We start from the raw sequence: 15,722 nt of genomic DNA, 5'->3' as shown, positions 1-15,722 counted from the left end.
AACGTAGAAAATAGTAAAATAAAGAAAAACCCTGGAATGAGTAAGTGTGTCTTAACTTTTGACTGATACTGTATATATATTTTTCACAGCTGCTGAGCCACTCGAGGCCAAGCCTGAGAGACAGTTGAGAGAGAGTGAGCGGCGAACATCTTTCCTCTTTTCAATGATTCATAATACATCAAGTCCTTCTCCTCTCTTTCGAGTTTCCCCCTCCTCTCTCTCTCTCTCGTTTCGGCTCCTCTCTGTTCTTTTGGATGAGCCTGCTTTTGTGAGCCTGGATGGTCAGTTGGTTCTGCTATTTTTATTTCCCCCGTCTTCCTTCCTGTATCCATGGCAATGGCACACAACAGGATCACAACTCCTAAATGACATAACCTTTCTTTCCAGGCGCCTGGTCGCTTTTCCCAGTGTAACACTGCAGGCAGGCATCCACAGCCTGCCTCGCCTGGGTCTGCTTTTGTGCTTTTCCCTCTGCGGTAAAGGACTACCCATGTCAGCAATCTAGCCCTCTGGAATTCTCATCTTCTGGGGCACTGTTTCAAAATTGTCCTCACCTATTTTCAAAGTGGCAGGTTTTCCCATAGTGTTATTTTTCCCTGTTGCCCTCTCTCTTTTCTTTTTCTTCCATCCTTTAAGCTTTTTTCCTTGTCTTTTCCATTACATAACCCCCATAGCTGTTCTTTCTGTTCGTCCTCGCTTTTGTCCCAAAGCTTAGATTAGAAAGTCCCACTATTATATGACTTCAACTTTCCACCACCTAGTTCTGTGTTCTAGGATGACCGTATGATAACAGGCTACAGTGGCCATTGCATAACTCAATCCTTGCATTGACCCTCAGTGACCTATACTGCTGACTACAGTGTGGTACAATAATAAAGTCAGGAGGAATTAAAAGCATATAGCTTTTTCCTGTATATCATTGTAAAGTAAAAATGATCCTTTCTTACTTACTGTTATTGTACAAATAACTACACATGAGAATGACAACAACATATTTTATAAACCTAGGAATGACATCAAGAGAGAAGTATATGAACTATACAATTGCAGAAAGTTCATAAACTGTAACTAATTAGAGCTGATATAAAAATGATAAATGTACATTTCCCAGTGGCAGATATTGTGAATGCAATATGTTGGTTAGTATTCTAGAAAGCAAATTGGCTCATTTTATTTGTGTTGATGAACAAGCTCTGCTGGTAAATAGCTTAGTGCAATTTATCAATAAATGAACATTTGAACAATCGAGTTTACTGGATGGATACAATGTTTCAAATAACTTTGAATCTGCAACTTTTTATCCGGTGTCGGAGACCTACTTGCGTTCTTCACCCGACGTGTGTGCCTGCGCACTGACGTCATCACACAAACATGGAAGTCTGTGCTGTTCCGTCAATGCCGCGAACAATATAACTGTGGCAGACTAGAGAGATAGATCATTGCTATGGCTGAGAAATGCCCAAAGTCAAAACTAAAAAGAAAGAAATTGTCTATCGAGGAGCCCCTAACTGATATATTTTTCAGGAACACGCTGATAAAGAACAAGGAAAGTTCCAGTGCATCGATTGAAAGCATGAGTTCAACGAGGTAGGCGAGCAGTCGAAGTGCAGTAACGTTAGCCATCTATCTAGCTACCCCCCATCACGATTTACTCTTTTGTTTTTATTGCAATACAGAATATGTATTACTGATACCCAGATTGAACATTAGCTTGTACAATTACTTCTACAATTGGTGACAAGAAGATCGTGTCTTCCTTGATTGCAATGCATTGTCTTCATGTCAAATAGATAGTGGTTGGTTCTCATAGACAAGTCCATATTGAATTAAGAAACATAATTGCTCGTGTTTTGCTTACTAGTCATATGTATGTGCTCTATTATTTTGCTGTGTTCTGTAGACCTGTGGTCCCTACAGAGACGTGGTGGTCCAGAGGGGACCTGGCTGCAGTTGAGAGTCTCTGGGCCCTGGCTCTGAGCTCTGCTCTTCCCTGTCTGGATGCTCACCCCTGGGACCCAGTCCCTGACCTTCCAACAGCCTCCACACTGGTGAGTTAGTCAGCCTCCACACTGGTGAGTTAGTCAGCCCAAGAGTGTGGATGCATCTCAATAGTTGTGTTGGCGCAGGACTTTGTTTCAGCCAATCAGTAATAGATTAGTACAATCAACTGGTCATCGCCTTAAATCGAGACCTTTAATAATTGAATGTAGCGTGTTGTATGGCTTGAACAAAAAGCTTTTATTTACAAAGTTAGCAATCCCACTATAAGTAGCTAATTCTCCATCCAATTGGAGACAGATTTTCATGCAAAAATAAAAATAAATCTGCATAAAGAAATGTGCATTTTCCCATCAGTGGTGTTTCCGTCAAACTGACTTGTGGATAAAAAGCAATGGTTGACGATGTAGTGCACGTCAAATTAACTTTTTCGCTTCGAATAAAAAATATACATTTCAATGTGTTTCCATTGCATTTTCAAATGTGCCTGTAGTTTTGTCACAAAAACGGTTGTGTTAAATAGCATATGTGCCTACTCTGGTCTTGGCACCTGTGCTCTAGCTAACAGCTCGCAGATACAATGCGGGTAGAGTGTTCGGATCGTCTAGTCTACATTGAGATTATTACGTATAAGAGCGAGTCTATTTTTATCTGTCCAATGGCAGCCAAGCATCATCATCCTGTCACCAGAATAAGACCCTCAATGTGTATTGGAAAGGAGCATCAAGCTCATCACTCTGCAGTTTCACCACCCTGTGAAGTTCATCACAACTTATTTCATCTGTAGCCTAATTTCTGCTGGCTTCACGTGCTCACGGGAAGTCGAAAGTCCAACCGTGATTGTGTTCAAGTGCTTTTGAAGTCAAGAACAATTCTTCAACCAATAAGATTGTAGTTAGCCTGATAACTTTAATTAGCAATGTTAGCAAGCTTATCAGCTTGCCAGCAGAGTGAATGGAGAAGATGTAGCCTCAGTGAGGACATTACTTCCTTGCCATTTGGACAGTTTACCAATAGGTTTCGATCAGGCCTGTCGTGACATTTTTTTATCCGGCATATACTTTACTGAAATAAAACCTGGTTAGCGATGATTTCTCAACTCTCAACCACCACTGTTGTGTCAATCCCACCTTGTACCATGCAGGACTAAACAGAGAATATCTCAGAAAGTGGACATTTCTCTCACGTACAATAGCTGTTTTTGAACAGCACTCTGCACTAGACTAGTAGAGGAGGAAACCAATGTGTCGTTGAGGACTGCCGAGCTGACTAAAATGGCGGTCACTGTTGACCTCCCAGACGGCTATAGCCTGCTGGCTGGCGCGCGCTGGCTCTCAGAGCTCCGGTCAGACGGTGGCAGTTCTGGGCCACGCACGCCACATGAACCAATCACTTTTGACAGGTAGCTGATGCAACCTTGCATTTGCTGAATAATTGACTCCAGCGGGCTTCTCTTAGAAAAGCCCTGCTAGCTACCAGCTAAAGGAGCAAGTCAAGCCCCTATGTGACAGACATATGGCCCAGACGAAAGACTGGATGAAATGATGTCTGATGTGCCGCCGGGATAGCAACTCCAAGGCTAGCGTCACCTTTTCTTTTAACACTCCCAGTCCTTCCTTATTACGTATTTGAACATATTAGACTTAGTCACATTTGAGAGGATCTCAAGGGCCCTGCTTGATGGGGACAAAGTTACTCTAAGCATGTCCCCGACTCTCTGGCTCTCTCCTTCCCATTCTCTCTCCTTTCCATTGCTCTCTCATCTCCCTATCATTTCACTCACCCTCTCTTTCTGCCTCTCTCCTTTCTTTCTGTCAAACCCCCCCCCCCACACACACATTTCCCCTTTCTCTTTCTCTCTGTCTTTCTCTGTGTTTCAGAGCTCTAATGTAGACCAGCAGATTGAATGGAGATGGTGTAGCCTCAGTGAGGACATGACTCCCTTGCCCTCCTCTCCCTCTCCTCCTCTGAGTACTCCCACGGCCCCACACTGTTCCACCACAGACTCTCGTCTCAAACCTTCTCTTGGGCTGGAAAAGACTCTCCTCCCAGTCCCAGTACAGACTAGCCAGACAACATCCACCATCAATGGCCCTCCTTCGAAGTCCGCTCCCTGTCTTGAGGGGACCAGTAGTAGTGGTGCTGGCCGCCCCAGACCACCAAGTCTGGGAGCCCAAGTGCCTTCTAGCTACGGAAGGGGAGGCCCGTGGAGTGGAGGGGGGAATAGCAGAGTGTCATCCAGAAAAGACACAAAACGAGGGGAAGGAGGGCAAAACACTGCAGCGGCCAGACCCCACCCTACAGCCAGGCGACCAGGAGGAGAGAAGGAGAGTCATCCCTCTACTCCTCAGCCCTTCATCATCAGAGCAGGGAACGGAGGATCATCATTACCAGCAGAAGCAAGAAAGGGTGGAGGAGGAGTAGGAGACGAGGGCGAGAAGAGGGGGATGAAGAGGCTGCAGCTACCTGCAAACCAGGTGGACGCCATGTCCTCTACCTCTGACAGCTGCACTGCTGCTCCCATGGAGGAGGAGGAGGGGGAGGTGGAGAAAAGGGAGGAGGTGTCTGGGATGGGCAGAGCTGATTGGGTTGCTGGCAAAGGAGGAGGAAGAAAGTCAATGCAGAGCTGCCCCATGTGCCTGGTGCCGTTTCCAGCTGGGTAAGTTAGGTCTGCCTGCCTCTTCAACCTCTCTGTATTCAGCACACTCATCTGCTCTCGCTCTTTCCCATATGCCTGCTGCCTTGTACTACTGTCCTTCCTACATACTCAAATTCAATGGTAGTTGGCTGCTCCTCCGCAGAGGTAAAACCTTGGTGTCTGACAAATCCAAGGTATAACCATTGACTGTACGGATTCCATTCTTTCACATATGCAGGGCATTTCAAAACGTAGCTCTAGGATATACATCCTAGACAGAATTTTCAAATGTAGATCTTCACATCCTTGATTGCATAGCCGACCATGCTGGGTTTGCATGTAAACAGTGGAAGGGAAGTGGGTTGAAGAAAAGTACACAGTAAATCATTCATTGAAATGGGTAAAAAAAAGCCAGGCTGTTTTAAGTGAGGTAGAGGCGGAGTGAATGAATGACGGGGCTAAAAAGCAGGGCTTAGGGCCAGTGGTACGAGAGCTGGATCCCTCTCCCCTCTCTCTCTCGTTTTACTCTCTTTCTGAACAGGCCGGCCTTTGTGTTGGCCTGGGTCTGGCCCCGCATCATGGTCTGCTCCCTAGCCAGCTCTGTGTACCTTGGCCTGGCCACACAACCCCGCTGTACTCCCCTCCCAACTATCTCTCTCTTTCTCTTGGCTGGACTAGCAGGAACAATGGCTTCCTCTGTCTGGAGAGATAGAAGGAAGAGGAGAGTGACCTAGAAGGGGGAAGAGAGAGGGGTCTCTCTATCTCTCGTTTAGAAATATGAAGAGCTTTTTCTCTGTAACAGCATATAACGGTGTGTGTGCATGGGTGCAGGAGGATACGGATGGCAGGGTTCTTAGAAAGTACATGATTTGGAGAAAAATAACTGCTCCAGTTTCTTCTTTCTCAGTCTCTCTCCTGGAGAGGACCCTCTGCCCGTGCATTACTCTCCAGCAGAATGACAGAGATGCAGAGAGAGAGATGCAGAGAGAGAGATGCAGAGAGAGAGAGAGCGAGAGATGCAGAGAGAGAGAGAGCGAGAGATGCAGAGAGAGAGAGAGAGATGAGAGAGAGCGATGCAGAGAGAGATGCAGAGAGAGAGAGAGAGATGCAGAGAGAGATGCAGAGAGAGAGAGAGAGATGCAGAGAGAGTGTGATCGAGAGGGAGAATGAGAGGGAGCGAGAGATACTGAGAGAGAGAATCTCAGTAGGCCTTTAAAACAGGGCAAGTAAAAAGTACAGGAGACCCAAACTGTGCGAGGGGGCCCAGCAGGAGAGCAGCAGTAGCAGAAGCAATCTGAAGTTAATAAGCTGAAAGCACTGAAGCTCAAGAAGAGACAATGAAAAGATGTCTGTTCCATCCATTCAGATTCAGTGCACTGTCAGTGCAGTCGACAGTTGTGTTGCGCTCGAGCATCATATCGATACAATACATGCGATGAAAGTTGTGATCATTGAAGGTATTACATGGCGGTTATGATTATAGTGATTATAGACTGACGTTTTAAAGTAGGCCTCGAATTGTTGCTCTTTTTTTTCTTCTGTAAGAAATATTTGATTGCTGCCTTCTTTGGGACAGATTTCTCCTGTGGAAAGAGATTTGAACCACCTGGGTTGATAAAAGACAAATGACTGAAATGCTGTCCATCCATCTCTCCAGGTTCACGCAGATGGACTGTGACAGCCACCTGGCCAAGTGTCTGTCGGAGATGACCGTCGACATGACCTGGTGATAGTCCACAGAGTCTTCTTCTGACACCAAGGATGGATGGAGGTCGTGTTCACTAGGCACAAAACAGAAGAAAAATGGACCGAATTGGGGAGGTGCTATCGGAACTTGTCGAATTAAAAATGCTTGTTTTTGCCATCCGTCACAAAAAGTTTTGCTACAGTGTGCTCTAATGAGGAGTTATTTTCACTCCACCCTGTTGTTTGGCTAGTTGGACGTTTTGATTCAAACTCCAGTGGTATCTATCCCCCTGTGATGGACGGCGGGTGCAGACAACGGTAAAATACAGTATCTGATTCTACTGATCATCTAGTCTTCAGTCGTGGGTTTAATTTGTAGAATCTTGTGTTACGGTTGGCTGGAGCAAAAACCCACACCTACCCTTTGTAAGATTTACTGACTTACTGTCCCACCTCCGCCCCTTTTCCCACCAACCTATCATCATGCACTACAAGGTTGGAATCATAGAGATGGATAGAGGGCATACCTGCCACTAAGCATTAATGAGGTGTACCACTTCCCATCGCTATGGTTGGAAACAATCTCTGATGTGTCCCATATTCCCTTCATTCAGATACACATTTTGTTCTCTCCTCCGCTCCTAACTGCATATGCTGCCATAGAAGTAGAATGAATAGAACGGGTGTCCCCATTCAAGTCAACAAAAGTATAATGGGTGGACTGGTGGCCAAAGCGAGGAGCAAAGCAGGAAGTGTACCCTGTAGAAGTAGTTGCCATGGCTCCCTGGTAGCCTAAGCAGAGAGCTCCTGTAAATACTGCCTTCAGAAATTCTTCACACCCCTTTACTTTTTCCACATTTTGTGTTACAGCCTGAATTTAAAATGGATTAAATTGAGATTTTTTGTCACTGGCCTACACTCAACACCCCATAATGTCACAATACCCCATAAGTGGAATTATGTTTTTTTATTTTATTTGACAAATGAATGAAAAGCTGAAATGTCTTTAGTCAATAATTATTCAACCTCTTTGTTATGGCATGAGCCTAAATAAGTTCAAGAGTAAAAATGTGCTTAACAAGTAACTTATGTTGCATGGACTCACTTCGTGTGCAAAAAGTGTTTAATTAGATTTTTAAATGACGACCCCATCTCTGTACCCCACACACACAAATCAAATTAAACACTTATCTGTCAGGTCCCTCAGTCGAGCAGTGAATTTCAAACACCGATTCAACCACAAGGACCAGGGAGGATTTCCAATACCTCGCAAAGAAAGGCACCTATTGGTGGATGGGTAAAAGCATGGTGAAAAATATAAAGGCAACATTTTCAAAGATTTTACTGAGTTACAGTTCATATAAGGAAATCAATCAATTAAAATAAATAAATTAGGCCCTAATCTATGGAATTCACATTATTGGGAATATAGATATGCATACAGACCCCTTGACTTTTTCCACATTAACTTATAGCCTTATTCTAAAATGGATGTAAATGTTGTTTTTTCCATCAATCTTCACACAATACTCCATAATGACAAAGCAAAAACAGGTTTTTAGAAATTTTAGCAAATTTATTACAAATAAAAAACGGATCACATTTACATAACTATTCAGACCTTTTACTCAGCACTTTGTTGAAGCACCTTTGGCAGCAATTACAGCCCCGAGTCTTATGTATGATGCTACAAGCTTGGCACACCTGTATTTGGGGAGTTTCTCCCTTCTCTGCAGATCCTCTCAAGCTCTCACGTTGGATGGGGAGCGTCGCTGCACAACTATTTCCATGTCTCTCCAGAGATGTTCGATCGGGTTCAAGTCCGGCCTCTGGCTGGGCCACTCGAGGACATTCAGAGACTTGTGCCGAAGCCACTCCTGCGTTGTCTTGGCTGTGTGCTTAGGGTCATTGTCCTTTTGGAAGCTGAACCTTCGCCCCAGTCCTGAGCGCTCTGGAGCAGGTTTTCATCAAGGATTTCAATGTCGTTTGCTCCGTTCATCTTTCCCTCGATCCTGAAACAGGATGCACCTGAGCTCAATTTCGAGTCTCATAGCAAAGGGTCTGAATACCTGAATGCGTGTTGGCCACAAATACCTTAAAAACAGGCAGGGGCGTGGATCAGAAAACCAGTCTGTATCTGGTGTGACCATTTGCTTCTTGCAGTGTGACATCTTCACAGAGTTGATCAGGCTGTTGATTGTAGCCTGTGGAATGTTGTCCCACTCCTCTTCAATGGCTGTGTGACGTTACAAGATATTGGCGGGACCTGGAACACGCTGTCGTACACGTCAATCCAGAGCATCCCAAACATGCTCCATGGGTAACATGTCTGGTTAGTATGCAGGCCATGGAAGAACTGGGACATTGTCAGCCTCCAATTATTGTGTACAGATCCTTGACATGGGGCCATGCATTATCATGCTGAAGCATGAGGTAATGGCGGCGGATGAATGGCACGACAATGGACCTCAGGATCTTGTCACGGTATCTCAAATTGTCATCGATAAAATGCAATTGTGTTCATTGTCTATAGTTTATGCCTGGCCATAGCATAACCTCACCGCCACAATGGGGCACTCTGTTCACAACATTGATATCAGCAAACCGCTCGCCCACACGATGCCATCTGCCCGGTACAGTTGAAACCAGGATTCATCAATGAAGAGCACACTTCAGCGTGCCAGTGGCCATCGAAGTGAGAATTTGCCCACTGAAGTCAGTTATGCTGAACTAAAGTCGGGTCAAAACCCTGGTGAGGACTGGGAGCACACAGATGAGCACACAGATGACCTTCCCTGAGACTCTCTCTGACTGTTTGTGCAGAAATTATTTGGTTGTGCAAACCCACAGTTTCATCAGCTGTCCGGGTGGCTGGTCTCAGACGATCCTGCAGATGAAGCCGGAGGTGGAGCTCCTGGGCTAGCGTGGTTACACGTGGTCTGCGGTTGTGAGGGTGGTTGGACGTACTGCCAAATTCTCTGAAATTACATTGGAGGTGGCTTATGGTAGAGAAATTAACATTAAATTCTCTGGCAACAGCTCTGGTGGACATTCCAGCAGTCAGCATGCCAATTGTACGCTCCCTCAACTTCAGACATCTGTGGCATTGTGTTGTGATAAACAACTGCACATTTTAGAGTGGCATTTTATTGTCTCCAGCACAAGGTGCACCTGTGAAATGATCATGTTGTTTAATCAGCTTCTTGATATGCCACACCTGTCAGGTGGATGGATTATTTTGGCAAATGAGAAATGCTCATTAACAGGGATGGAAAGACATTTGTGCACAAACTTAAGCTTTTTTTTCAGTTCATGATACATGGGACCAATACATTGCATGTTGCGTTGATTTTTGTTCAGTATAATTACACTTTGGATGGTGTATCAATACACCCAGTCACTACAAAGATACAGGTGTCCTTCCTAACTCAGTTGCCGGAGAGGAAGAAAACTGCTCAGGGATTTCACCATGAGGCCAACGGTGACTTTACAACAGTCTCAGAGTTTAATAGCTGTGATAGGAGAAAACGGAGGTTGGATCAACAACATTGTAGTTACTCCGCAATACCAACCTAGTTGACAGAGTGAGAAGACTGTTACAGCATTTAAAAAAATCCAAAACATGCATCCTGTTTGCAAAAAGGCACTAAAGTAATACTGCAAAAAATGTGACAAATCAATTCACTTTTTGTCCTGAATACAAAGTGTTATGTTTGGGGTAAATCCAATGCAACACATTACTGAATACCACTCTCCATATTTTCAAGCATAGTGGTGGCTGAATCATGTTATGGGTGTGCTTGTAATCGTTAAGGACTGTGGAGTTTTTCAGGATAAAAATATTTGGAATGGAGCTAAGCGCATGCAAAATCCTAGAGGAAAACCTGGTTTGTCTTCTTTCCAACAGACACTGCGAGATGAATTCACCTTTCAGCAAGACAATAACCTAAAACACAAGGCCAACTCTTCACGGGAGTTGCTTATCAAGAAACAGTGAATGTTCCTGAGTGGCCTAGTTATAGTTTTTGCTTTTGCCAGGCATAAATGGGACCCATGTCGTCCAAAGAGTTGACTCAAGTTTGCAAAAAAGGACCAGGAAACCCCTGGATGATCATCAAGACTCTTGGAAGAATGTTCTATGGACAGATGATTCAAAAGTATAACTTTTTGGATGACATGGGTCCCATTATGCCTGCCGAAAACCAAACACTGCATTCCACAGTAAGAACCTCATACCAACGGTCAAGCATGGTGGTGGTAGTGTGATGGTTTGTGGATGCTTTGCTGTCTCAGGACCTGGACGGCCTGCCATGAATTCTGCTCTGTATCAGAGAATGTCAGGGCATCTGTCTGTGAGCTGAATTTGAAGCGCAGCTGGGTCATGCAGCAAGACAATGATCAAAAATAAACAATCAAGTCTATATGAAAATAGCTCAAAAGCAACATATGACGTTTTGGAATGGCTTAGTCAAAGTCCAGACCTAATCACAATTGAGATGTGGCAGGACTTGAACCGAGCATACTTGAAAACCCACAAATGTAGCTGAGTTAAAGCAGTTCTGCATGGAAGAGTGGGCCAAAATTCCTCCACAGCGACGTGAGAGACTGATCAACAACTACATGAAGTGTTTGGTTGGAGTCATTGCAGCTAAAGGTGGCACAAACAGTTAGTGTATGGGGCAATTACTTTTTCACACATTGGGTGTTACATAACTGTCTCTGAAATATGTATGTAATTGTTATTTGTTCACTCAGGTTCCCTTTATCTAATATTAGGTTTTGGTTGAAGATCTGATAACATTCAGTACCAAAAATATGCACAAGTACAGAAAATTACAAAGGGGGCAAATAGTTTTTCACAGCACTATGAAAAATAGATATTTCTGTATTTAGTTTAATTAATATGCAAACATTTCTAAAAACGTGTTTTCACTTTGTCATTATGGGGTAGTGTGTGTACAGTCGTGGCCAAAAGTTTTGAGAATGACACAAATATTAATTTTCACAAAGTCTGCTGCCTCAGTGTGTATGATGGCAATTTGCATATACTCTAGAATGTTAAGAAGAGTGATCAGATGAATTGCAATTAATTGCAAAGTCCGTCTTTGCCATGCAAATGAACTGGATCCCCAAAAAACATTTCCACTGCATTTCAGCCCTGCCACAAAAGGACCGGCTGACATCATGTCAGTGATTCTCTCACAGGTGTGAGTGTTGACGAGAACAAGGCTGGAGATCACTCTGTCATGCTGATTGAGTTTGAATAACAGACTGGAAGCTTCAAAAGGAGGGTGGTGCTTGGAATCATTGTTCTTCCTCTGTCAACCATGGTTACCTGCAAGGAAACACGTGCCATCATCATTGCTTTGCACAAAAAGGGCTTCACAGGCAAGGATATTGCTGCCAGTAAGATTGCACCTAAATCAACCATTTATCGGATCATCAAGAACTTCAAGGAGAGCGGTTCAATTGTTGTGAAGAAGGCTTCAGGGCGCCCAAGAAAGTCCAGCAAGCGCCAGGACCATCTCCTAAAGTTGATTCAGCTACGGGATCGGGGCACCACCAGTACAGAGCTTGCTCAGGAATGGCAGCAGGCAGGTGTGAGTGCCTCTGCATGCACAGTGAGGCGAAGACTTTGAGGATGGCCTGGTGTCAAGAAGGGCAGCAAAGATGCCACTTCTCTCCAGGAAAAACATCAGGGACAGACTGATATTCTGCAAAAGGTACAGGGATTGGACTGCTGAGGACTGGGGTACAGTCATTTTCTCTGAATCCCCTCTCCGATTGTTTGGGGCATCCGGAAAAAAAGCTTGTCTGGAGAAGACAAGGTGAGCGCTACCATCAGTCCTGTGTCATGCCAACAGTAAAGCATCCTGAGACCATTCATGTGTGGGGTTGCTTCTCAGCCAAGGGAGTGGGCTCACTCACAATTTTGCCTAAGAACACAGCCATGAATAAAGAATGGTGCCAACACATCCTCCGAGAGCAACTTCTCCCAACCATCCAGGAACAGTTTGGTGACGAACAATGCCTTTTCCAGCATGATGGAGCACCTTGCCATAAGGCAAAAGTGATAACTAAGTGGCTCGGGGAACAAATCATCAATATTGTGGGTCCATGGCCAGGAAACTCCCCAGACCTTAATCCCATTGAGAACTTGTGGTCAATTCTCAAGAGGCGGGTGGACAAACAAAAACCCACAAACTCCAAGCATTGATTATGTCAGGATGTGGCCCAGAAGTTAATTGACAGCATGCCAGGGCCGATTGCAGAGGTCTTGAAAAAGAAGGGTCAACACTGCAAATATTGACTCTTTGCATCAACTTCATGTAATTGTCAATAAAAGCCTTTGACACTTATGAAATGCTTGTAATTATACTTCAGTATTCCATAGTAACATCTGACAAAAATATCTAAAGACAATGAAGCAGCAAATTATGTAGAAATTAATATTTGTGTTATTCTCAAAACTTTTGGCCACGACTGTAGATGGGTTATTTTTGTTTTAATACATTTTGAATTCAGCCTGTAACAACGAAATGTTGTATAAGTCAAGGGGTATGAATACTTTCTCAAGGCACTGTACATATTTCATTATTTAAGTTTGTGGTTTTTAATCTGCTGTTTTGTTTTGATAACATTGAGTTTTATTGCATATTTCTGCTGGTTAGGTCAACTATTTTTGGCTGGGCTAGCTAACCAGCTAGCTAGCTAATTGTTTTTTGTTTGAATGATGCATCAGGACACCGTACCAGCTTTTTTGTTTAATCTGGCAGCTAGTTCCTGGTCTTTTGAAAACATCAATTGAGGAGTCACCAGAAGCTTGAGAGGAATGGGAGAAGCAGTAAAATGTGTGGCTGCTTTCCGGTGCCCAGAGCTGCTGAGGTATCACCAAAGTGGGTGCTACAAGTCCAGTAGCTACACGACTGGTTCCCAGAGTAGCCCTCGTCACTAGACTCTTCATCAACATGACACTTTACCATTCTATGGCAGCCATGTAACTGCCCCATTAACATTACATGGGGAACATTAACTAAAACTGAATCTCCAGAATGAATTATGATGCTTTTAACATGACACTACAACATTCTATGGCAGCCATGTTACCTCCCCATTAACATTACATAGGTAATATTTAAACAATGCTTTGTAACTGACCTCCAGTGTATCAGAGTTCACTCTGGGTCGTTCGTAAATTGAGTGTTGTCAGATTGTCTGTTCATAAATTCAGAGCGTTTCGCTCTCGGAGCGTTCAGAATGGACACTGGCGGAGGAGTAGGGTTGATCAGAGCCTTCTGACCTCAACAGCAGTCAAGCTAACTGGCTAAAGGTGGCTAGCTTCCTAGCTACTTGCAGACACATGAGAGAACACCTCACTCTGACCATTTTACTTGACCTAGCAGAGCTGGTTAGGCTGTTTTCATGTTATCTAGAGTTTAAGGACTAACTGTGCTGCTGGCAACAATTAATTTCTTTTTTTGCCTGTCGTTTACTGACATATTCAATGGTTGTTGCGCGTTTGTAAATTCATTAGTTATTCTGCACTCTGGCACACTCAGACGAGAGTGCTCTGAAATCGGCGTAGATAGCCAGAGTGAATTTACAAACACACCCAAAATATATGGCTCTGGTTAACAATTTGAATGAACAGTCTTCATTACCATGGAAATGATTGCATCACAATACCAGGTAGTCATTGCGAGTGTACCCATGAGTTTATCAGACCATATTGCCAGGGTTAGAGTTTCCAAGCCCGTTCTAATCATTATATATATTTTTTTGTATTTTTCACCCCTTTTTTCTCCCCAATTTCATGGTATCCAATAGTTACAGTCTTGTCTCATCGCTGCAACTCCCGTACGGACTCGGGAGAGGCGAAGGTCGAGAGCCATGCGTCCTCCGAAACACAACCCAACCAACCACTGCTTCTTGACACAATGCCCATCCAGCCCGGAAGCCAGCCGCACCAATGTGTCGGAGGAAACACCGTACACCTGGCGACCGTGTCAGCATGCACTGCGCCCGGCCCGCCACAGGAGTCGCTAGTGCGCGATGAGACAAGGATATCCCTGCCGGCCAAACCCTCCCTAACCCGTACGACGCTGGGCCAACTGTGCGCCGCCCCATGGGCCTCCCGGTCACGGCCGGCTGCGACAGAGCCTGGACTCGAACGCAGAATCTCTAGTGGCACAGCTAGCACTGCGATGCAGTGCCTTAGACCACTCGGGAGGCCTATTCATTATATTTCTATGTGTGCTGCTGCTGCAGGGAGGGGGGTGTTGCTTAGGTAACCGAAGACTTGTTTGCTACACCTTGCTTGTTTCAGCAAGGAGCAACAAAGTTTCATTACGTTAAGAGTCCATGTTACCGCAGTCTTCAGTCTTCGTTCCACACACAGTATGCGGTAATTGTGCCAGCCCTAATGATAAACATTACAGTTTTAACCATGATTTGAGTCTATAAAGTGTTTGTTTACAAACATTGGAGTAAAACAAGCTTATATTTTGGGTGCTGATGGGGTATGACAGTTGAACTAAGCCCATGAGGCATTTACAAGTTATATTCTTTAAGAATCAATGGGTATACAGTGCATTCGTTAAGTATTCAGACCCCTTGGCTTTTTCCACATTACAGCCTTATTCTAAAATTGATTAAATATTTGTTTTTCTTCTAATCTACACACAATACCCCATAATGACGAAAAAAATTTTTTTTTGAAATCTTTGTCCAAAAATGGATGTTACTAAGGATTCTAGCTTTAATCATTTTTTTCTATTGGATAGAACATTAACACACAAGGAAACCGCATGCCAATAATTATGAATGAGTAATAAATGTGCTTTTCAAAAATTTAGATTCTTTAAAACTAGCGACCAGATATCTAACAACTAGGCTTTTCCATTTTTTGCAGGGTGTCTTCCAAAGCAACTGCAAAGACAAATATTGAGCGTGGAAAGATTTCCTCATGTTGCTGGGGGGGAAAAAAGCACGGGATCAGTTCACGGGAAACCATTTTTGTTTTTAATAATTACAGATATTTACAGAGATGAGTTAAAGCAGAATTAAGCACATCCAACCAGCAAACATGTTAGAACACAAATCATGGACTAAGTTTTTTTTTTTACAGATACTGAGTGGATCTCAATTGTATTGGGAGGAACTTCCGGTCTTCTGCTCCAATGCATTTTTAGAAGGAGAGGAGGCGAGGAATCAAAGAAATACAATTGAAATGAACCCTTTTTCTGGTTTTAATGGCCGTTGCTGTAGCGTTAGGAACATTTTCAAGAACTACCGGTTCAGTTCATCTGTTGGTCCCTCAAGAGACAATGTCAAGTGAATGTATTCCTGTGAGTTCAACATAAAACACAGTTCATAAATAAAACAAAAAATGGTGACACTG

General features: G+C 43.9%; 1 protein-coding gene across 1 annotated transcript; it reads left to right on the top strand.

Annotated features, from left to right (window-relative positions):
- Window positions 1-1,346: 1,346 nt before the first annotated feature.
- Window positions 1,347-7,523, top strand: LOC139542076 (uncharacterized). The gene is made up of 4 exons (XM_071347094.1): window positions 1,347-1,587; window positions 1,901-2,048; window positions 3,879-4,657; window positions 6,294-7,523. Exons 1-4 carry the CDS (start codon window positions 1,445-1,447, stop codon window positions 6,364-6,366), a joined length of 1,143 nt encoding a protein of 380 aa, XP_071203195.1. The 5' UTR covers window positions 1,347-1,444; the 3' UTR covers window positions 6,367-7,523.
- Window positions 7,524-15,722: the final 8,199 nt, after the last annotated feature.

The sequence above is a fragment of the Salvelinus alpinus genome, chromosome 17 (genome assembly GCF_045679555.1).
Source record: "Salvelinus alpinus chromosome 17, SLU_Salpinus.1, whole genome shotgun sequence".
In the NCBI taxonomy this organism is placed as follows: Eukaryota; Metazoa; Chordata; class Actinopteri; order Salmoniformes; family Salmonidae; genus Salvelinus; species Salvelinus alpinus.
This window is presented reverse-complemented; position numbering and strand designations above follow the sequence as displayed.

Coding starts and splice junctions, on each gene's coding strand:
- LOC139542076 (XM_071347094.1), top strand. CDS start 1,445: ATGGCTGAGAAATGCCCAAAGTCAAAACTAAAAAGAAAGAAATTGTCT. Junction 1,588..1,900: donor GAAAGCATGAGTTCAACGAG/GTAGGCGAGCAG, acceptor TGTGTTCTGTAG/ACCTGTGGTCCCTACAGAGA. Junction 4,658..6,293: donor CTGGTGCCGTTTCCAGCTGG/GTAAGTTAGGTC, acceptor CCATCTCTCCAG/GTTCACGCAGATGGACTGTG.